Here is a 23,138-nt window from a genome sequence, read left to right as displayed (position 1 = left end):
ATTGTAAAACAGTAAAAGCTAATGGACGTACCTCATACACTTTGTTCCATTTGGGGTTTAGACAGTCCTTGATGACCTCACTCTGGAAAAGTTGATTGCCAACTTTAATGATCCCATATGGATCAGATTTTCCTTTAATCAGACCGCCAAGAAATGTGTCTTTAGCCAGAAGGTCTTGCCCCTCCAGAAAATGCACTCGCAAAACACCCTTTTAATGCCCAAGGAGAACACAAACATAAACAGACCAAAAAAAAAAAAACATACAGTTAGTCGTACAGCTGAGAAAGGTCATGAAACATGTCTTAATGTCTCATGAGAAATAAATATAAGCTTGGTTTAATTCAGCATAAACAAAAATATCTTAAATATATTAAACTATAGCCACACTGTCTGGATCAACCCTTTCCTCTCAACATTCCTAAACAAAACTAGGAGGGAAAGTTTTAGTATAGCCAGTGCTGTTACTTTAAGCATACTTTTTAACAATGACAAAGTTGAATCTGCTGCAGTTTTGTTTTTTTCTTGTATGTGTTAAACAGTGAAATAATACCTTGGGCATGGGAAAGCGTAGGTGGGTCAGTTTTTTCTCCTCCACTAGTGGAATTTTAATTTTGTTGGGCAGCACTAAGCAACTGCAAATAATGTCCTCAATGACTCCGTCACACAGTCCACTAAAAGTCAGAGAAATCATTAAAGAGAAAAATATGTAAGAAAAGCGAGAAACATAAATGTATGTGAACAATCATCATACACCATATGATTCAAACTAATCTGCATGCTTTGGTATTATTCAGCGTTTTCTTTAGCTATTTCGGGTTGTCCTATAAATATCGCTTATACTGTGGCTATACAGAATACATAAAAATCATTATGATGACGCGCTAATAAATTGTAAAATGTATAACAAGGAACATTTATTAGTGATTGTGACAGTCATGAAAACAACCATACTGTATGTCACTAGGTGGCACTAATGACCTGTTTTATGAATATGGGGTTCTCTCTCTGGGGTCATTTGAAACTATTATCAAAAACAATTACATGCATTAAATTCTACAGACAAAACTTTTATCTTCCATAATCTTTTTTACAATGATATAAAATTTTTATTACTTACAATTTACAAAAGCAGTAATTTACTGGCAGATTTTTAGCCTGCAATTTGTGTACCTCAGTAGTAAGTGCACTTTGTTCTGTAATTTTACATTTCTGTACCAACATTTACTGCATGTGTACTAATACTCACTGCATGATTAATGTGTACTAATACTGACTGTGTACTGTTTAGCACAAGCTGCACGTGTCCTACCAGACTGCATGTGTACTGACTGCGCACCAATCCTGACTGCATTGGTACTGTATACCAACACAGACTGCATGATAACTAACACAGTACACAGTTCACATTAGTTCACATGTAGTCTAACACAGACTACATGTGTACTATACTAATACTGATTGTATGTTTACTTACACTAACTATGTGTTATGTGTACAAATACTGATTTTATGTCTACTATGCAAAGAATAATAATCATATTTAGTGGTTGTGGCCTGAGATGGGTTGCAGTTCTCTAGGCTGGTAACCAGAGGGTGAAGCCCTAATCTTAATAATAAAGGTTGTCTCTAATGTGTGTTTGTGTGTGCATGTGCCTGTCTTTTGATTATAGTTGTTTGTTGATTTTATGAGTGTGCGTGTGTACTGAAAGCAGTTTTAAGGATTCTATTTCAGCACAAATAGGCAGTGCCTTTACGCAATTAGAGAGATAGAACATGCAAGCGAGAGAAACCAAACAGTAGCCCTTGTAACCCTTGTATGAGCAAACATTCAGAAAACTGTGTATGGGGGTAAGCAGCAAAACAAACACAAACACACAAAAAACATACAAACACATAGGCAAACACACCCAAACACATTAAATAAACACACTCCTCAACACAAACAGGGCATGGGTGAATTGGTTGGCTGGTGTTTTGGTGAAAAATGCAAATTATTCCTGAGGAAATATGACACCCTGTTCAGTGTAGCTGCCATAGAGCAAGTGCTTTCAGACAGCCAGACAAGGAAAACACCAGCGGAGTATGTGGGGAAAGTACAAAGCCCATTTTAAGAAAAGTTTGGACATTTTACAAAATTCTATAAAACAAGAAACTGGAATTTCCAATGTTTTCACTGACCAATTGTATTTTGACTATATATAGAAATGTATATGATTGCAACACACACAAGCTGGGGCAGAGGGTTCACCACCATATCACCTTGCCTGAACTGCAAGCAGGCCAGTCAAGCACACACACTTTGTGTTTATAATGTCAAGCTGTGGTAGCTCATGCAGAATGAGGAATGGCATTGTCTTGCTTGAAATTACTATGGACTTTTTGGGAACCAATAACCAAATATGCAAGTCACCCATGCAGTATGCATACTCAAACTCAAACTCAAAAGAAGCTTTATTGACATGACAAATAAGGACATTCGTATTGCCAAAGCTCAGTTACAGACCATGACATGTTTTCCTTTCACTGTTTAACAGTCTGGATAGTTCTTTGTCTTTGGCACAGAGAACTTAACATTTACTTCTCTTTAAAACAAGCTGAAAAGTGTCCCAAGCTGGGAAATTGTTTCAACATCTCAAAAATGTGTTCTGGCATAATTTTGTCTATAATCGACTTATTAAGCACCTAAGTGAACAGTAACCTAAACATATACAGTCATGTGAAAAAGTTAGGACACCCCATGAGCACCTTTGTCTTTTTAAACACATTTAAACATATGAACATTTGAGCTTCATTTGAAAAGTACTGAGAGATTGAGCTTACATAACTAAACAAATCAAACTGAAAAAACTACAAGTTTTTACAAGTTGTAAAATGTAATTATCAAAAATGGAAATTTATTGTGAGGAAAAAGTTAGGACACTCTACGCCCTAATAGCTGGTATTTCCCCCTTTGGCTGAAATAACCTTAATTAGACATTTCCTATAACCATCTACCAGTCTCTGACATCGACTGGGAGAAAGTTTTTCCCAATCCTTCATGCAGAATTCTTTCAGCTGTGTGAGGTTTGAGGGGTTTCTTGCATGCACAGCCCATTTAAAATCACCCCACAGCATCTCAATAGGATTAAGATTCAGGCTTTGACTTGGCCATTCCAGAACTCTCAATTTCTTTCTTTTGAGCCATTCCTTGGTGGATTTACTGGAATGTTTGGGGTCGTTGGCATGTTGCATGGTCCACCTCCGCTTCAGCTTCAGTTTTTGGACAGATGGTCTTACTTAATTGTTTTGAGATCTTTTTAAATCCCTTTCCCAGACTCATATGCATCTACAACCTTCTTTCTGAAGGCCTCAGAGAGCTCTTTAGATCTCACTATGGTGATAACACTCACTTCAACAATCAAGAGCAAACCAAACTAATGTCCGAGGTTTAAATGAAACTCCAATGTCCTCTAACAATGGTCTAATCATTGCAGCTGATGTGGTGCATATGATTCTAATTTTAGACATTTTAAGTGGTAATAAATGTTGGGGTTTCCTAACTTTTTCCTCACAATAAATTTCCATTTTTGTTCATTACATTTTACAACTTGTGTTTTTAACTTTTTTTTTTTGTTTAGCTAATAAGCTCCATCTCTCAGTACTGTTCAAATGAAGCTCAAATGTTAATATGTTTAAATATGTTCAAAAAGACAAAGGTTTTCATGGGGTGTCCTAACTTTTTCACGACTGTAATTAGCTGCATGATTATTTGTACCCTTGGTATCAATCAAATGATCAGTTATGCCTCCAGACCAACTGACCAGGCCTGTGTAATGCTGTAAGAATAATTTTTAAAATGCTTTCACATGAACACTATTTGTAACTTGCAACTGATTTTGGATTTGGCCATACATAGATATTTTATTGTACACAATTGAAGTGACTGTTAATCTAAAAAAAAATGGATTATTTCACAGGTGTTGTAGCTTCAAAAAAAAATTGAAGAAATTGATCAACATTTGCAAAGGTTTTTCACTCTCACTGTATATACAGTCTTTCTTTCAAAGCAACTAAAAGCCGTAAAATATAAATTAGAATTTGCGTCAGTGACATTTGGTTTATACAAAATTTTGAGAATTGGAGATATTGTTTAAAACATAATGGAATAGGAAATAACTAAGCAAAATAAACATCTGCTAAATGATGTGCAGCTAAACCACAACTAAATGCTTTTACTCACTTTAGTCCTGGAATGTCCAGTATATTTGTCAGACCTGTCCAGTTAATATCCAGCATCTGAAAAGCAAAAACACTTTAATGTATATAGATAAAATACATATGGGCTAGCGTGTTAGCAGTTGCTCTGTGTGTATAATTTTCAGTTGTATTCACCGCCACAAAGATACATCATGAGTTTCAGCTTTGTCAAATAATTTCCTAAAACTTTTCATAAAGATACAGATTTTGTTACAAATTATGCATCAGTTTTTGTTTTGTAACAGTGCAGCCAGTAAAATGTAGAATTTTGGTGAGGAACCAGTGCTCTCTGGCTTACTGTTTTTTTTCCTGCAAAATGAGACAAAATAGTCTGCTTCCTCTCGAGAGCTTCTTAATGGAAAATGATTGCAGATAACTTCCAGATGGTACAAATGATAAAGACGACCGATTAAAGCCAGCCTGCACCACATAATTTACAATGCAGAGCAGAATTAAATGCCCTTAAATTTTATTAAACTAAAGCAGCATGAGTTTTGATTAAGATTTGTGTTCAGTTTAGGCTTGTGCCCTTGCCTTTTTACGCACTAAAATTCCTCCAGAATCCTTGAATCATATAATATCATGCACGAGAAATAAGCAAATCCCTTCCAGTGTTTATTTGAGGAAAATTTGAGAAATGTTTTTAAACAATTCAATAATTTTCTTATGCATTTATTGACAAACTGGAGACCCTCTGCCCATCTTTGCTCCTTAGAGACTTAAACTTTTGTGGATGCTGCTTTTGTGGATACTGTTTTAAATCATGATTACAATCACCTGTAAACATCATCTGTAACTCTAAATTGCCCCCACCCCAACTTTTTCAGGAATGAGCTGCAGGCCTAAAATGCAGAAATGGAAGTACTGTATAATATGAGTTTTCTAACACAGAAACCTACATTTTTAGAATAATATCCTTTGTGCTTATGAGTCCAAAGTGAATGTATTTGATCATTATGTGTAGTGATAACCAAATACAGTGTATTACCACAAACACCTCCTATCAGCTGTCAAGAATGACCGTAAAGAGAAAGCCTGCAGTCAATAAGACTGCAATGCACTGCACTTTATACAAGAATATTCCTGAGATAAATGTGAGGCCATTTGTGCAGCACCTTTAGGTAGACGAAAATTGGGTCATGCAACAGAACAATTACATACACCAGCAAATCATCTGAATGGCTAACAGAGATTACAAGCAACTTGTTTGAATGGCCAGGTCAAAGTACAGACCCAATTCCATTTATATGTCATCATGGGATTTTAAGAAAGCCGAGTGCTCCAATATGCTCCAAAACTAAATGTGCTCGAAAACTATTTAAGAGGCTAAGAAAGTTATTTTCTCAGAAATGTATTTTTCATTGTCACCTTAGGTTATTTATTTGTTTATAGAATTTGGTGAAGACCACAAAATTATTTTTTATTTAAATTTAGTTCCAATGACCACAGCCCTACAATGTTAACCAAGGAATTTGTTCATCTTATTCTCTGACTGCTTTATTTTGGCCAGGTTTAACACCTTGAGGTGTTAGGTGCAGGGCAGGAATAAACCACGGGCTGTCACTTAATTACAGTGACTTAGAGAAGCTATTAAGAATAGGTAATCTTTCTTTTGCATGTTTTGGAAGGTGAAAATAAACCAGAATATCTGAAAGAACTCACAAAGAGAACATCAATACACCACACTGAGTGGAAATACAAAATCAAGCCCTGAGCTCGAGAACCTGTTGCAGTGCATTGTGCACTCTACCATCCTTGCTTCCATATTATGCTTCTTATTGCCAAGAAATGGTTTGTATTAAGGCACGAGCTACTGCAAGGCTAAATAAAATACGCAAAATTGAATAGGGGTGAGTCAGTATGGTTTGCAATGAAACAAAGAAACCTGGGTGAGGAAGTGTGGGAGAATATTTCATATTAACATTGCATTACCAAATTAAACACTGCCACACCTTTAGAAATATAGTTCCAATCAAACAACCTCAACTTTAACGCACTACAGACATTCACAAACAGACAGAAACAGACACATGAAATAAAAAAAAATACAAAAATCCGGAATTACACCTTACTGTAAACTTTTACAGCGTGCATTACAGTTCAGAAATTCCTGCAGTTTTAAGTTAAGTACTACATATACAACCCAAATCAACAACATCTGAGCCACACCCATGTGTTACGAAGCAAATATCCACCCCAACCCTAAAGGCAGGGATGAAAACACACACACACAACGTACACAACGTACACAACGTACACACACACACACACACACACACACACACACACACACACACACACACACACACACACACACACACACACACACACACACGGTTATTATGGGACACTACAGAGCACAAATTTAAATGTAACCACAGAACAGGGCTGAAAATGTTTTGAATACTTTTAACATTAATCAACAAGGAACAAGAACTAAAGCATTCTATTCAAAAGTCAGCATTCAGGGTGGGCAAGGACACATTTTTGGTAGCATTTTTCATTAAAGAGAAAAGAACTGTTTCAATTAAAAGCAGCTGTCCACTAAACGTGCCATATAATAGATCAAAGTTTTATATATGTCAACATGTGTGTACCACAGACTCGACTCACTCTGATGAAGAGGAACATTGGGCATTGGCTTTTGTGATGAGGTTGCAGGTTAGATTAAATATAAAAACAATGCTGTGCAGTAGAATGGTGCACCACACCTTCTGTATACGCTAAACCTTCCTGCAAATTCTCTGCTGTGATAGGAAAACTTTGCATATCTGCTACCATATTGTTTTTATATTGTATGTCTTACCTGAAAAAATTTTAATATTTAAAATGAAAGTATTTCATTTTGTATAGCTTGTGTAGCAGTTTTTATTTGCAAGTATAGCTTGTATAGCAGTTTTTATTTTCAAAACTGGTTGTATTAGATAGGATGGTTAAAATTAGCAATCCAACAACAATAATAGAACTTTAAAACTTTACTAAAATTAAACAGCTAACATGCTAATTAGCTTTATGGGCTTTATCACTTTTGCCAGAAATATAAATACATCACAGAAATCCATTAGTCCATGGATGATCAGAGGTCATGTAGATTCATGGAAGCTCTGACCTACTTTAAGAAGAGGAGAATAGCTTATGTTACATTTATTATTTATCTCAACCACAATTCTAAATAGGTCCAAACCATTCACAGAAGTGTTTACTGCACATGCCATCTACTGTGTGTACATGTGTCTTACTGCAAGGTATAAATATAGTAAGACTTGGAGGTTCTGCTTTGATCTGGGTGGTACTTAGTCTTACAAGAAACTAAAGCTCTACAGGGAACAAACCAATGAACATGTTAACATGCATTTATGTTAAAAAAATTTGTTTGTTTGTTTATTGGGATTTTAACATCATGTTTTACACTTTGGTTACATTCATGACAGGAACGGTGGTTACTCATTACACAAGATTCTTCAGTTCACAAGGTTATATCGAACACAGTCATGGACAATTTTGTATCTCCAATTCACCTCACTTGCATGTCTTTGGACTGTGGGAGGAAACCGGAGCTCCCGGAGGAAACCCACACAGACACGGGGAGAACATACAAACTCCACACAGAAAGGAGCCAGCCGCCCCAACTGGGGATCGAACCCAGGACCTTCTTGCTGTGAGGCGACAGTGCTACCCACGAGCCAATATGCCGCCCGAAAAAATGTGTTGTGTGTCATTTGCTAAAGTTCATGCATATTTAAGTGTATGCTTGATGTACAGTGTATCACAAAAGTGAGTACACCCGTCACATTTCTGCAAATATTTTATTATATCTTTTCATGGGACAACACTATAGAAATAAAATTTGGATATAACTTAGAGTAGTCAGTGTACAACTTGTATAGCAGTGTAGATTTACTGTCTTCTGAAAATAACTCAACACACAGCCATTAATGTCTAAATGGCTGGCAACATAAGTGAGTACACCCCACAGTGAACATGTCCAAATTGTGCCCAAAGTGTCAATATTTTGTGTGACCACCATTATTATCCAGCACTGCCTTAACCCTCCTGGGCATGGAATTCACCAGAGCTGCACAGGTTGCTACTGGAATCCTCTTCCACTCCTCCATGATGACATCACGGAGCTGGTGGATGTTAGACACCTTGAACTCCTCCACCTTCCACTTGAGGATGCGCCACAGGTGCTCAATTGGGTTTAGTCCATCACCTTTACCTTCAGCTTCCTTAGCAAGGCAGTTGTCATCTTGGAGGTTGTGTTTGGGGTCGTTATCCTGTTGGAAAACTGCCATGAGGCCCAGTTTTCGAAGGGAGGGGATCATGCTCTGTTTCAGAATGTCACAGTACATGTTGGAATTCATGTTTCCCTCAATTAACCGCAGCTCCCCAGTGCCAGCAACACTCATGCAGCCCAAGACCATGATGCTACCACCACCATGCTTGACTGTAGGCAAGATACAGTTGTCTTGGTACTTCTCACCAGGGCGCCGCCACACATGCTGGACACCATCTGAGCCAAACAAGTTTATCTTGGTCTCGTCAGACCACAGGGCATTCCAGTAATCCATGTTCTTGGACTGCTTGTCTTCAGCAAACTGTTTGCGGGCTTTCTTGTGCGTCAGCTTCCTTCTGGGATGACGACCATGCAGACCGAGTTGATGCAGTGTGCGGCGTATGGTCTGAGCACTGACAGGCTGACCTCCCACGTCTTCAACCTCTGCAGCAATGCTGGCAGCACTCATGTGTCTATTTTTTAAAGCCAACCTCTGGATATGACGCCGAACACGTGGACTCAACTTCTTTGGTCGACCCTGGCGAAGCCTGTTCCGAGTGGAACCTGTCCTGGAAAACCGCTGTATGACCTTGGCCACCATGCTGTAGCTCAGTTTCAGGGTGTTAGCAATCTTCTTATAGCCCAGGCCATCTTTGTGGAGAGCAACAATTCTATTTCTCACATCCTCAGAGAGTTTTTTGCCATGAGGTGCCATGTTGAATATCCAGTGGCCAGTATGAGAGAATTGTACCCAAAACACCAAATTTAACAGCCCTGCTCCCCATTTACACCTGGGACCTTGACACATGACACCAGGGAGGGACAACGACACATTTGGGCACAATTTGGACATGTTCACTGTGGGGTGTACTCACTTATGTTGCCAGCTATTTAGACATTAATGGCTGTGTGTTGAGTTATTTTCAGAAGACCGTAAATCTACACTGCTATACAAGCTGTACACTGACTACTCTAAGTTATATCCAAGTTTCATGTCTATAGTGTTGTCCCATGAAAAGATATAATGAAATATTTGCAGAAATGTGAGGGGTGTACTCACTTTTGTGATACACTGTATGTTAAATTTATTCATTCATTTATTCAATGTCTGTGTTACCACCGACGATTCACTGGGTGAAAGGTAGGAAACACCCCAGACAAGTCGGCCAGTCCATCAATGGGCAAAATATAAAATTCAGCAAATAAACAAAATTGTACACTAAATTTTGCTAATTACTGCCTCATTTAACTGTGTTCCTTGTAAATGTGTTAACTATTTTAGTATATAAACAAAACATGCCATTTAATAGGGTTTAAAAACTGTAATACAGCACAATAACGTCAATTTAATAACAATATCCAAGAACAATGGCTCACAATGGCTTTAGCATAAGACTGAAATACATTTTGGTTTCTTAGTTTCTATTAGTTCTGACAAGAAACTGGTTGTCCTGAGGCATTTTTCTTGGATCTGCTATTTCCAAAAAAAAGCATGAATATGTACTGAGTATACCAAATATACACCTGAGCAGCCAAATGCAATTTAATTGTTAATTCAACAAAATATCATATCACATTATTTTTCATCAACCGCTTTATCTTGGTTTGTGGCAGGTCCAGTTCAACCAGGAGTGGACGACAGGAATACCCTGGACATGGCGACAAATCTACCGCAGAGCTTTTGTCACCAACAAAACACACTCGGCTGATACCACCAGTCACCCCTTGGCATTGTATAATTTCACTGAAATAAAAACTCATTTTATCAGCAGCACTGCTTTTCACAATAAACTAGAACTGAAATGAAAAACTGAAAGTTTCCTTTTAGTTTGTCTTTGCAGTGTTTGTCTGACTTAAATCTTAAAAGAAATACTAAAAGGAAACTTTATTTATACCAGTTCTCGTCTATCCTTTTTTTAAATTACAGACTGGAGTCAATAGTTCTTTAATAAATAGTCTTTGACTTATTTTCAGTAATACTTTGTTAGTTAACTTAAAATCGATTTTGTAGTTTTTATTTTAGTCAAATAATAATAGCCCTTGTAGTGAGGACTGTCATGCTATAGCTTTTATCTAAGGAAGTGCACATTGTACTGATTTCATCTGCACTGCATTGTAATTTATACAACCATTTAGTGCCCACTCCTCATTCCTGTCACACCCTAATACCTGTAAGAATAACGAATCCACAACTCAGTCATTTAGAAACAAGTCTTAAAGCAGAGCTGTCAAACTACCAGCATAGGTCTTAAACCTGATGTTGTCAAACTTTCTTTTTTGCCAATTTATTTACATTATACAACCCTCCACCTATGACTTCCATTCTGAAAGAGCCATGTGCTTCCTTTAAAACGCATAAAACTAGTCTCTGACAATTTGCCTTTCATATCACTTGGAGAAGGGCACCAACTCCTTTCCATACACAAGAAAGGTTTTAGAAAGACTTAAAAAAGAATGACAGGCTAATTATGCTTCCTCAGACTACTGGTCATAACTGGCTATGCCATTATCAGGGCTTTAATTTAACATAAATAAATCAAAGGGCAAATCAACAATATTGTTGCGTTATGCTTTTTGGGGGCCCAAATCTTTTTTTAAAGGCTATGCAGAGTAATTTTTTTGAAAAGCAGCTTATAAAGCAGTATGTGTATAAATAGGTAACAGCTAAACATTAAAGGAGTCCACTGAAAACAAAGGGCTCACCTGTATTGCTATTTGTAGTTGGCAAAGATAACATGGAGGTGAAGATGAATTGACATGTCAGTTTCTCTTAACTGACAGTCACCTGCACTTTATTAAGCATTAATTTGCAACAGGAAGCGCTTCTGTTTATCACAGTCTCTTCCTCAGAGCTGCCAACTCCTCTGTCGGCAATCTGCTTTCCTCCAATGTCGGGCTAAAACCGGTCTTGTGATACTCTATGTTTCCAAGCAAATTCAGCCAGTGTCGTAGCACCCTTCTGCATTTTGGAGAATGCCCCACATATGGATCTGACCCGTTTTTATTTCTGCTTACTTTCCCATCCACTTTCTCCATTGTGGGATGTGGATGTTTTGTGTCCTTAATTTGTTACTTTGGCTACCATTTTTTATTCTCCATATTAACATTTTTGCACTGCAAATTGGGCTCATTTTCTATTATTGTAGATGTGGGGCTTTACCTGGACTCCACCTTTACAAAAAAGACTTGGCAACAATATGTGTACATATTAAAAAACAAAAAACAAAATCATTGTTCATGTGTACAATGGAAAGTGTGTGTGTGTGTGTGTGTGTGTGTGTGTGTGTGTTTGTGTGTGTTTGTGTGTCTTACAGGTTTCTTAAGGAAAAAAACTGATAGTGCTCCAACCAGAGGCATGTCTCCCAGCAACGGCTCCATGATGACTCTTAACACTCCATGTAGCTAAAACAGAACAGGCCACAATGACTTTACAAGTAAGCATTACTTTAATAATGCTACAACTTTCACAGTCACTCAAAGTCACAGATCTCAACCTGACTAAACAGCAGTGAAAGACTTTAGGCAGCGGGTTTAGGCAGCATTCTTCATTAAAACAACAACTGAGAACATTAAAAGAATATGAAATCCTATGCATACAGCTGTACAACACTTAGCAAAAACATTTAAGCTTTAAGGAGTATAAATACTATTTTATTAATATCCCTATCAAGAATGTCACATAAAAAAAAAGAAACAATTGAAATCAGTACCGAGTAGCACCCTTTGCCTTTAAATCCACAGTTAAATAAAATCTTAAATAACATTGTGGTGCAGATTTGTATGGAAATAAGTTGGTAGTTTTTTTTTTCAAGCATCTAGGAAAACTTGCTACAGGACATTTGTGTAACCTGTTTGTTATCTTGTGCATAATTAAACAAAGAAATGAAGTATTTATTTTCACCAAAACAAAGTCCATTACTTAATGTCCTAATAAGCACAGATGCATGGGTATGACGTTTTATTTGACTTTCAAGTCCAGTAAGCATGCTTAGAAAGTTCAAATGTTTTATTGTATCTTTATGAATGTTTTTTCTTTCCCAAAGTGAAATTATTGACTGTTGTTAATATAAAACTAGAGGCTAAAGGCAATTTGTCAACCTTTTTTTACATTCGTTTTACCACTCATACTACCTTTGAGCTCAAAAGTTTAAAATAAAATCTAATTCAGTCAATATATAAAACTTTAACCAATTATGAGTGACATTGTCATTTTGTGAGCTTTACTTGTCATTTTAGTAGATAAAAGAGCAAATACTGTTGCATTATGCTTTTTTGGGAGCCCAGGACTGTTATTTTAAAAGGCTATGCCGAAAAGCAGCTGATGAAGCAGCATAGTTGCATAAACACTTAATAGCTAAAACATTAAAGGAGTACATTAAAAACAAAGGGCCCATCTATCATTTTGTATTGCTATGCCATGGGAACAGAGGCACCCCTATTTCATGACAGATGTTGGCTTTTCTGGATTTTCATTTTTGGCAAAGAAAACTCAATGTTTGTTGCATTGATAAACATTCCTTTTAAACTAATTGGTAGTTCTTTTCTAAAGTTTGGCACATAAGTTGAAGTTGCCATGGTGATGGTGGACGCTGGCGCATTTGGCTGCCGCTACCGTTACCGTATTTTACCGTATTTTATTGTATTTTTTATCGTTTTTCGTTTTCATCTTTTTACACACCTTGTGGATCTATTTCTTTTATGTTACTTTTGATACTTTTATTTGTGCTTTTGATACTTTTTGTTCTTTCTACTGTACATCGCGTCTGCGGCCGGTGGTGAACGGTGGATGAGTTTTCCTGGGATCGGCACGATGTTGAACTATTCCGTTGACCAGCTGAGGAAGTTCAACAACTGCACTACTCCATCGTGTATTTCAGTCATCAAACAGCTTGGACTCCTTCGCCGGCCTCGTTATATTGAGGCTAACCTACTGTCCATACCCTCTAGGACCAAGCACCGGACCTGGGGTGACAGGGCCTTTTCCATAGCTGCTCCATCTTTATGGAATGCTCTCCCCAAACACCTACGAGATTGTCCTGACCTGTCCAAATTCAAGTCACTTCTCAAAACTCATCTATTCAGAGTGGCATTTAACTTGTAACAACACAAAATAAATGCTTTTATTTTTGCTATTCTTTTTAATAGTTTTTATACTTAGATCACGACAGAAATGTGAAGTCCTAGATCCTAAAACTTGTAAAGTTTTCAGTTTCCTGATTGCATGTAAATCTGTCCTGCTTCTGTCTAATTTTAAGAAATTGTTCTATATTTGTTGTTCTCTCTCATAATTTAGCTAATTTTTAATGAACTGTCTTATGCTGCTCTCTTTGTTTTTATCTTAATTATTCTTGATGTTGATGTACTATTTTGATTTTGTACTATGATTTGTATGGTGTATGTACGTATTTGTTTTGATTATTTGTCTTATGTAAAGCGTCTTTGAGTATCTTGAAAAGCGCTATATAAATAAAATGTATTATTATTATTATTATTATATTCACAGGGGCTCCCGGAGAAAGCTTGTTTATCTTCGAAACGGTAACGCTATTCCATCCTTCTGGTCAGCCGTGCGCACTGTCGCTCCGCAAACACGTCATCAGAGCGCTGCTGCCTTGCACACCAGTAGCGGTGTAGTCTCCATGACAACGCTGTCCACGGAGTGGGATGGGAAACGCGGAGTGGACTTAGCAAATCTCCGTTCTCTTCCTCGTTCCTCACAGCCAACTACACAACAATACCACTTGAAAATGGCATTGCTTAATGTTCGTTCACTCAACACAAAAAGTACTGTACTCAGTGAATTTATATCTGACAGTGAACTAGACTTTTTCTGTCTCACTGAAACTTGGCATAAACCCTTGGATTATTTTACGTTAAATCAGACCACGCCAATGGGATACTCGTATATTGATGAACCTCGTATGGAAGGGCGAGGTGGTGGTGTTGCTGCAGTCTATAGGGATGATATTAAAATAACCACTTTGTCTTTTCCTGCTGCTCTTTCTTTTGAACACCTGGCTTTCAAGTTGTCAGGGCCTACTCCTCTGGTCACTGCTGTAGTTTATCGTCCGCCAAAGCCAAACGCTTCCTTTCTCTCTGATTTTTCAGATTTTTTAACCCAGCTTAGTGCCCTCTCATCCTCTGTACTGCTTATGGGTGATTTTAACATCCATATTGATGACAACAACTGTAAATTTGCCAGGGAATTTTTGGAATTGTTACAGTGTTTTAATTTCACACAACATATACATTTTCCAACTCATAAAAAAGGTCATACTCTTGACCTTGTCTGCTCTACTGGTGTCCTAGTTCATCAGCCGTCCAGCCATGACCTTACTGTCTCTGATCATTTGACAATCATCATGGACATTGAGGTCACTAGGCCCATCACTAGAGCTAAACGTAAAATATCCTTCAGGAATCTTCAATATATCTCTCCCTCTGCTTTCTCAGATTCTCTTGTTAAAAAGATGTCTGTCTGTCCTGTACTGTCTAGTAATTCATCTGACCTTGTCGATTACTATAATGACATACTCGCCTCATGTCTTGATGAGCTGGCTCCTTTGAGAACCAAATTTGTTTCATTTAGTCATTCCGCACCATGGTACACAATTGAGCTTCACCAAATGAAATCCCGTAAACGCCAGCTTGAAAGACTTTATAAGAAAACCGGTCTAACAGTACATTATCAGATTTATTCTGATTATCTTCAACATTACAAAGACGCTCTTACGGCAGCCCGATCCACTTACTATTCCGAACTCATACATGCTGGATCAACAAATCCTAAGACTCTCTTTTCCACAATAAATAAACTTCTCAAACCAGTTGACAATACTACCAATTCCTTTACAGTTGACAAGTGTAACTCTTACCTCTCATTTTTTCAAACAAAAGTTGAGAATATCCACAATTTTCTGACAGTTTCCCCGGTCATCTCTGTTTCTCCGCCTATCTCATCTCAATTTATTACCCAGCCTCTGTCTCAGTTCTCACCTGTGTCTCTTTTGGACCTATCTGAGATCTTAACAGGGATGCGAAGCTCCACTTGTGTTTTGGATCCTGCTCCATCAAAACTTGTTAAGGGTTGTTTTCCAGTTATCTCATCACTTATCACAGAGATAATCAATTCCTCTCTTAGTTCTGGCTCAGTCCCTCAATCACTCAAATTGGCTGCTGTTACTCCCATACTTAAAAAACCTGGACTTGACTCTAACATTATGAGTAACTTTCGGCCCATTTCCAATCTTCCATTTCTGTCGAAAATACTGGAACGTGTTGTTGCCTCACAGCTCAAAGATCACCTAAATTCCAATAATCTATTTGAATCATTTCAGTCTGGTTTCCGCCCCCAGCACAGCACTGAGTCAGCCCTCCTCAAAGTCACAAATGACCTTCTTCTTTCCTCAGACTCTGGACAAATTAATATTCTCGTCTTCCTTGATCTTACTGCAGCTTTTGACACCATTAATCACTCCATTCTTCTGTCCCGCCTTGAATCCTCTGTCAACATCACTGGTACTGCCCTTTTGTGGTTAAGGTCATATCTCATAAACAGACAACAGTTTGTTAATATCAACAATTGTAGTTCTGCCATTGCTCCACTGTCCCAAGGCGTTCCCCAAGGCTCAGTGTTAGGTCCCCTTTTGTTTATTCTTTATATGCTCCCCCTTGGTGACATCATACGTCGGCATGGTTTACATTTCCACTGCTATGCTGATGATATTCAGCTTTACATCTCCTCCAAATCCATTAATACTGAACTTCACTCCACTCTGACAAATTGCATCACTGAAATGAAATTGTGGATGAAAGCTAATTTCCTCAAATTAAACTGTGAAAAATCAGATATGATCATCGTAGGTCCTACAACCCTGGCAAAAACCACAAAAAATTTTCAAATTACCATTGATAATGACACTTTGTCTCCGTCTTCTAACATCCGAAATCTTGGTGTAATTTTTGATAGCAACCTCTCTTTTGACCGCCATGTAAATCACATCACCAAAACTGCTTTCTTTCATCTAAAAAACATAGCACGTCTACGTCCATCACTCTCCTTTTCTGCCGCCGAAACCTTGATTCATGCTTTTATTACATCCAGAATTGATTATTGCAATAGCATCCTTTATGGTACATCTAACAAAATCCTAAAAAAACTTCAGTATATCCAGAATTCAGCTGCTCGCCTCCTTACTCATACTCGCTCCCGTGATCATATTACACCTGTTCTACAAAAACTTCATTGGCTTCCCGTTGCTCAACGCATTCAATTCAAAATTCTTCTATTCACTCACAAAGCTCTCCATAATCAGGCCCCATCCTACCTCACCGACCTGCTCCATCAGCACATTCCCTCCCGTAGCCTTCGCTCTTCTGAGGCTAACCTACTGTCCATACCCTCTAGGACCAAGCACCGGACCTGGGGTGACAGGGCCTTTTCCATAGCTGCTCCATCTTTATGGAATGCTCTCCCCAAACACCTACGAGATTGTCCTGACCTGTCCAAATTCAAGTCACTTCTCAAAACTCATCTATTCAGAGTGGCATTTAACTTGTAACAACACAAAATAAATGCTTTTATTTTTGCTATTCTTTTTAATAGTTTTTATACTTAGATCACGACAGAAATGTGAAGTCCTAGATCCTAAAACTTGTAAAGTTTTCAGTTTCCTGATTGCATGTAAATCTGTCCTGTTTCTGTCTAATTTTAAGAAATTGTTCTATATTTGTTGTTCTCTCTCATAATTTAGCTAATTTTTAATGAACTGTCTTATGCTGCTCTCTTTGTTTTTATCTTAATTATTCTTGATGTTGATGTACTATTTTGATTTTGTACTATGATTTGTATGGTGTATGTACGTATTTGTTTTGATTATTTGTCTTATGTAAAGCGTCTTTGAGTATCTTGAAAAGCGCTATATAAATAAAATGTATTATTATTTATTATTATTATAAGTGGTAGGCCACGACCCATCACTGCTTGCACAAACTTCCTTTGGTGGACCCTCCTTTTATACCCAATCATGATACCCTTACTCTGTTCCAAACTTTTGCAGTGTGTTGCAGACATCAAATTCAAAATGTGTTTCTATTTACAAAACACAAAGAAGTTGAAACACTGGGTACATTTTCTTTCTAATTGTATTAGTTAAATATGTTTTAACAGAATGAACAAAATCAATGCATATTCTTTTTATTGCATTTTACAAAATATTCCAACTTTTCAGGAAATATGTTCAAATAGTAGCATTTGTACAGGTGTTGGTAATAAAGTTGCTAGTAAGTGTACAATATTTATGTATTGCTTATTTTATTTAGTATTGCTTTAAAATAAATGTTTGAAAATCTAAAAGAGTAAAGATTAAGATGGATTGAACAACTCACAAGACTGCACATCCAGTTTAATGCAATAAAGATGGTGCAGCAAAATAAGTGTGCGTGCGCACACACAGACTTAGTGTGGGTGGATTACCTGTATGCTGTTGATGCCTGCTCTGCAGTAGTAGTTCTTAATTTCCACATTAATCTCGGTGTTTCCAACAAAGCTACACAAAATACACATACATAACAAATATATTTTAAAATGTATTGCCTACAACCACTATTACAATGTCATCTCAACCACTGTAAGAGAACTGACTTTACCAATAAACATCTGCATCTAGAGTGCAGTAGTGCATGAGTAGTAAGGATTTTTTTTTCTAATGTTACAAAAGTGCTTTCTGGTACAATTAGTGCTTTTAGCCTGAATTTACAACCTTCCAGGTTTTGCAATTTAATAAACATTCCAACCATGCATCCAGCACCACAATCTTACAGTGTAACCACTTATATGTCACCATGCAGGTTATGTTGGGACGCAAATAAAACACATGGCCGACATTTAACACATGAATGTTTAAGGAATATAAACATAATTTGGCCATTTAGTGTTCCTTTGATTAACCTGCTATAAAATAAAAATTCATTTTAACATTTAATGACACTACAGCATGTCATAATGCCATTAACACTTGTGATGGCTGGCTGGTCAGCTTTCTCCAATGCCCTCCATCTTGTGTTGCTTGTAGCAGACTGGCCCCTGATAAGGCAATCCATGTCCTAATGTCAATACAGCATACTTGTGGTTGCCTTGTCCTCGGAGTCATTTCAGAAGTCCTGTCACAACAGTGCCTTCAATGTTTTCATGTGGGTGCCTCAACACATGCCCAAAGTTACAGAACTGGATGGACTTGATGGATGTGGTTCAGTAGCTCCTGGCCATCTTGTAAATTTGCTTAGTGATGATCTCATTCAATTACATTTTCAATGGTTTTCTAATGCACTAAGGCCTCAAAGGTTCTCAAAGGCCTTTGTCTTTCTTCCTGTGTCCATACTTCACAACCATATGTGGCAAGTGGCCAGACCAAGGCTTTTTTTTTTTGCTAATCCTTGCTTTACCAGCACATTCTCTACTTCCCAAATATAGAGTTTACTTTTTCCAGTCTTCAGTACTTCTTGAGTGTTCATAATCACTTTCATTTTTGCTCTATTTACATAACCCTTTCATAATAAATAAAGTGTTCAATTATGTTTTAAATGTTTTACCTGGTTGTTGTCACAGCTGGTGTAAAGATTACAGCAAAATTACTGGAACTAACAAATTCTTATTTGTTACTTTTTTCTGCCATTTTGATAAAACAACCATTGTTGTGGTGATTTTATTGTTTTTTTCTGTTGTTTTTAAATTATTAAGTCACAAACTGTGAATACAGTAGTGCAAGAAAACCCTGGATGAAAGTATATTGCCCAGCAAACTTGTTAACATATGTTTATTTAACCCTGGATGTGGTGTCAAGAGCACTGTTTGAATTTGTTTATAAAACGGACAGTTCCGGTCCTAAAATCTGATTGGCTGAGCCGCGTTCAAAGCCGTTGTAAAATATATACTTTTTGGCGGAAGGTATTGTCAATATTAAAGCATATTTAATATGAAATTCAGGGCTTCTTTGATTTATTTTCTTTCTTTATTTTGTAAAAACTGTTGTATAAAAGCAATAGAACACTTGAGGTCGTGTGTTATCGCGAATAACATCACGGCTGTGATTTGGTCGCAGGCACGAGCCGAAGCCGAAGGTGTACAACAGTTTTTACAAAATAAAGAAAGAAAATAAATCAAAGAAGCCCTGAATTTCATATTAAATATGCTTTAATATTGACAATACCTTCCGCCAAAAAGTAGTTCCACAACGAATATAAAGTTTAACACTACAAAGCAGACATCCCAAGTTGCAAAAACTCATTTTAAGGAGGTAAGAACAACAAGAAGAAAAAGGCAAGAACCTATGAAGGGAAAAAAAGAAATAAAAAACCTCTCACACACACCAAAGGATATGGGTGATAACAGAACTCTTAGGAGCTGCTAACTGGGCTATTAAGCTAACTGTTCGCGTTACAAACACATTAAAGTTCCCTACATAGTGCACTAGATTGTGTATCAGATCACGGATTTATGTTCCCTACATAGTGCACTAGATTGTGTATCAGATCGCGGATTTATGTTCCCTACATAGTGCACTATATTGTGTATCAGATCGCGGATTTATGTTCCCTACATAGTGCATTATATTGTGTATCAGATCGCGGATTTATGTTCCCTACATAGTGCACTATATTGTGTATCAGATCGTGGATTTATGTTCCCTACATAGTGCACTAGATTGTGTATCAGATCGCGGATTTATGTTCCCTACATAGTGCACTATATTGTGTATCAGATCGCGGATTTATGTTCCCGACACAGTGCGCTAGATTGTATATCAGATAATGGATTAAAAACGCGATCGGGAATAAGGTCTGTGTCGCCTGCGTGCGCATTTGTGTGCATGAAGCTTGACGTTACTGGCAACGCGCCAGCGGAGTAATACAGTTGTGGTGTGAAAAGGCCGTGCTGTTATTACGAATATCAGCACGGTTAGAACGCTTCTCAACCAATCAGATTGTAAGGTCGGAACTAACTGTTGTATAATCACCGATAAACGCACACCTATGACCACCTCACATCATTCCATATTAATACGCCACTGAAAAGAAAAAGTGAATGTTATGTTCGCCCTCATGTTGCCTAGCAACACTGTTAACGAACTACCTGGGGTCACAGAAGAATGCTTTTTGTAAGTGTTTTTGTAAATGAAAACATTTATAAATTGTGTTTACCGCCGTTTTATAAAAGCAATAAGCCACTCGAGACCGTGCGTTACTGCTATGATTTTATCACGGGGAAAGACGTTTTAGGCATTCCGCTTCGCGTCGTGCCAAAACAACCGCAAACGCAGTAACGCAGTAACGCACGGTCTCTCGTGGCTTATTGCTTTATTTTATGTCTGCAGAGTGCAGTACTTCGTCTGGTTCTAAAAGACTTGGTAGGTCAATATAAATGAAAAAGACACCAAAAGCTGGTTATCAAAATATGTATTTCACCTTATTTGTAGGTCCATGATAATCTGTCGTTTGTCTACATTCTCTGTGTAAACCTTAACACCATTCACCCTCAGAGGCTAAAAAAAAGAAGAAAAAAAAACAAGAATAAAAATTTGAAAAAATACAACAATTAAACCCACTATACAAACCATTGCAACATGTTTTTGTCCTGGCAATGAAGTGTAAACTGTTGGTTTAAAATAGTTTTAAAACTATTAAAGCAGATTTTGCTCTGATAAACAGTGTACTTTACAGTACGGACACCCCACAATGTGCTTGTTGGACATCTCACTCCAAGAGTGTAGATTTCTCTACTATTCTAAAGAGGTTTTGGAGTACGTCTTTGTTCTAAGGGCCTGCAGTTACCATTATTTTATTTCAAACTACAAACCTAATTTCCGGGAAAATCTGGGGCATTTTGTGAAATACCAGAAAAACCAGTTACAAGTTTGTTGAAAAGTGAAAACATTAAAAGTCTTTTTTTGTAATTTTGCCAGTTAAATAAAGATTCAAAAGAATAAACAAATCACAGATTCTTGCTGCTCAAGTGGTCTTCTTGCTATGCAGCTCCCAGTTACCTGTGTATGATTACAACTAACATAAACCTAACCTTTATATGACCAGTAAATCATTTGAATTCATCTTTCAGGCAAGTCACTGTATCTAGTAGTTTTTCAATTATAAAGCATGTAACTGTAAAACTATTTAGGTAACTAAGTAGCAAGTTACGCTTACATACATTAAATTTGTTTCACTTTGCCGACACTCCTTATATACAGTGGACTCCACCACGTAGATTATATCCATCTTGTATATTACTTGTTATTTGGGTAAAAGGTAATTTATCATAACGTTTGGTTTTAATGTAAAATTGTGCATAATGCAATAAAGCTCATTGGCTGAGGCAACATCCAAGCACAAATGAACAATGTTTCCACACATGTGAAGATGTAGAAATTCAACAGAAATCCAATAATAAAGTAAACATACACTGACTAATAAAGCCAGTTTTTGGTAGTTTTTTTCCAGCTATCTGACTTATCTGGCTATCTGATTATAAATAATTGGTATATTATTTATTAGGATATTAACATCATGTTAACACACTGTGGTTACATTTATGACAGGACAGGTAATTACTGGTTACACAAGATTTATCAGTTCAAGTTTTGTAATGTCAAACACAGTCACAGACAATTTTTGTTATCTCCAATTCACCTCACTTGCATGTTTTTTGGACTGTGGGAGGAAACACACGCAGACATAGGGAAAACATGCAAACTGCACACAAAAGTGACCCTGGGCGCTCCACCTGTAAATCGAACCCAAGGACCTTCTTGCTGTGAGGCAACAGTGTTACCTGGAATATGGCCAAAATCATACTTTTAAAAAATCGAAACATAAATCATCAATTTACATGACCATTTACATATTCAGATTGCTGCCAAAGCCGGAGTGCAATTTGAATGCTATGAACACTTATTGTCTTACATGTTAAGATAGTAATGTTATTCCATATTTAAAACCTACTATGTAAAAATTAAACGGGAATATTTTTTTTATTGCATATCAAGAGAGTGAGACTAACAGACCTTATCACCCATGTCTATCTTGGTGAAGCAGAAAGAGCTGAGATGTGCATTTGCTCCTTTAACGGCAGGCTCGATTGTGTCATGAAATAGTTTGTCCACAAACTGACAAATAAATGGCCACATCTGATGCACTGTCTGTAAATAAAAGATAAAGAAAAGTCAATATGAATCAGTTTATATTCATTTAAGCATTTAACTAATGTGGATTAAGGGTAGCCTTAGCTCAGTGTTCAAGGTACTGGATAAGTGATCAGAAGATCAATGATTCAGGCCCCACTACGGCCAAGTTGCACCTGTGGGGGCTCATAAAAAACCCTGAACCCTTAGTTGCTTTGGTAACTACAGTAAGTTGCTTTGGATAAAAGCACCTGCCTAAAGCCGTAAATATGAAGCAAGCTTTTAGGTTCTGCAGAACATATCTGAAAATACAAACCTTAATTCAAATAAGTAGGTAAAATGCTTTAAAAAAATCTCACAAAAGTCAAAGGTTTTATATTCTATTTGACCTGCATCAACTTAAAAACAATGCAAAAACATATAGTTACCAAACTTAAAAAAATTGTAAATTAAAG

General features: G+C 37.2%; 1 protein-coding gene across 1 annotated transcript in view; it reads right to left on the bottom strand.

Annotated features, from left to right (window-relative positions):
* The window catches only part of esyt2a (extended synaptotagmin-like protein 2a), a 58,427-nt gene that overhangs the window by 15,309 nt on the left and 19,980 nt on the right, over positions 1-23,138 (bottom strand). The window contains exons 3-9 of the mRNA XM_062987609.1: positions 22,567-22,701; positions 20,975-21,051; positions 17,988-18,060; positions 11,825-11,914; positions 4,220-4,275; positions 551-671; positions 32-208 (exon numbers count right to left, since the gene is read on the bottom strand). Of these exons, the coding sequence (XP_062843679.1) occupies positions 32-208; positions 551-671; positions 4,220-4,275; positions 11,825-11,914; positions 17,988-18,060; positions 20,975-21,051; positions 22,567-22,701 (729 nt within the window). The remainder of the gene's footprint in view (positions 1-31; positions 209-550; positions 672-4,219; positions 4,276-11,824; positions 11,915-17,987; positions 18,061-20,974; positions 21,052-22,566; positions 22,702-23,138) is intronic.

Source organism: Trichomycterus rosablanca, chromosome 25 (genome assembly GCF_030014385.1).
Source record: "Trichomycterus rosablanca isolate fTriRos1 chromosome 25, fTriRos1.hap1, whole genome shotgun sequence".
NCBI lineage: Eukaryota > Metazoa > Chordata > Actinopteri > Siluriformes > Trichomycteridae > Trichomycterus > Trichomycterus rosablanca.
The sequence above is the reverse complement of the archived record's forward strand: the minus strand, read 5'-3'. Positions and strand labels throughout refer to the sequence as shown.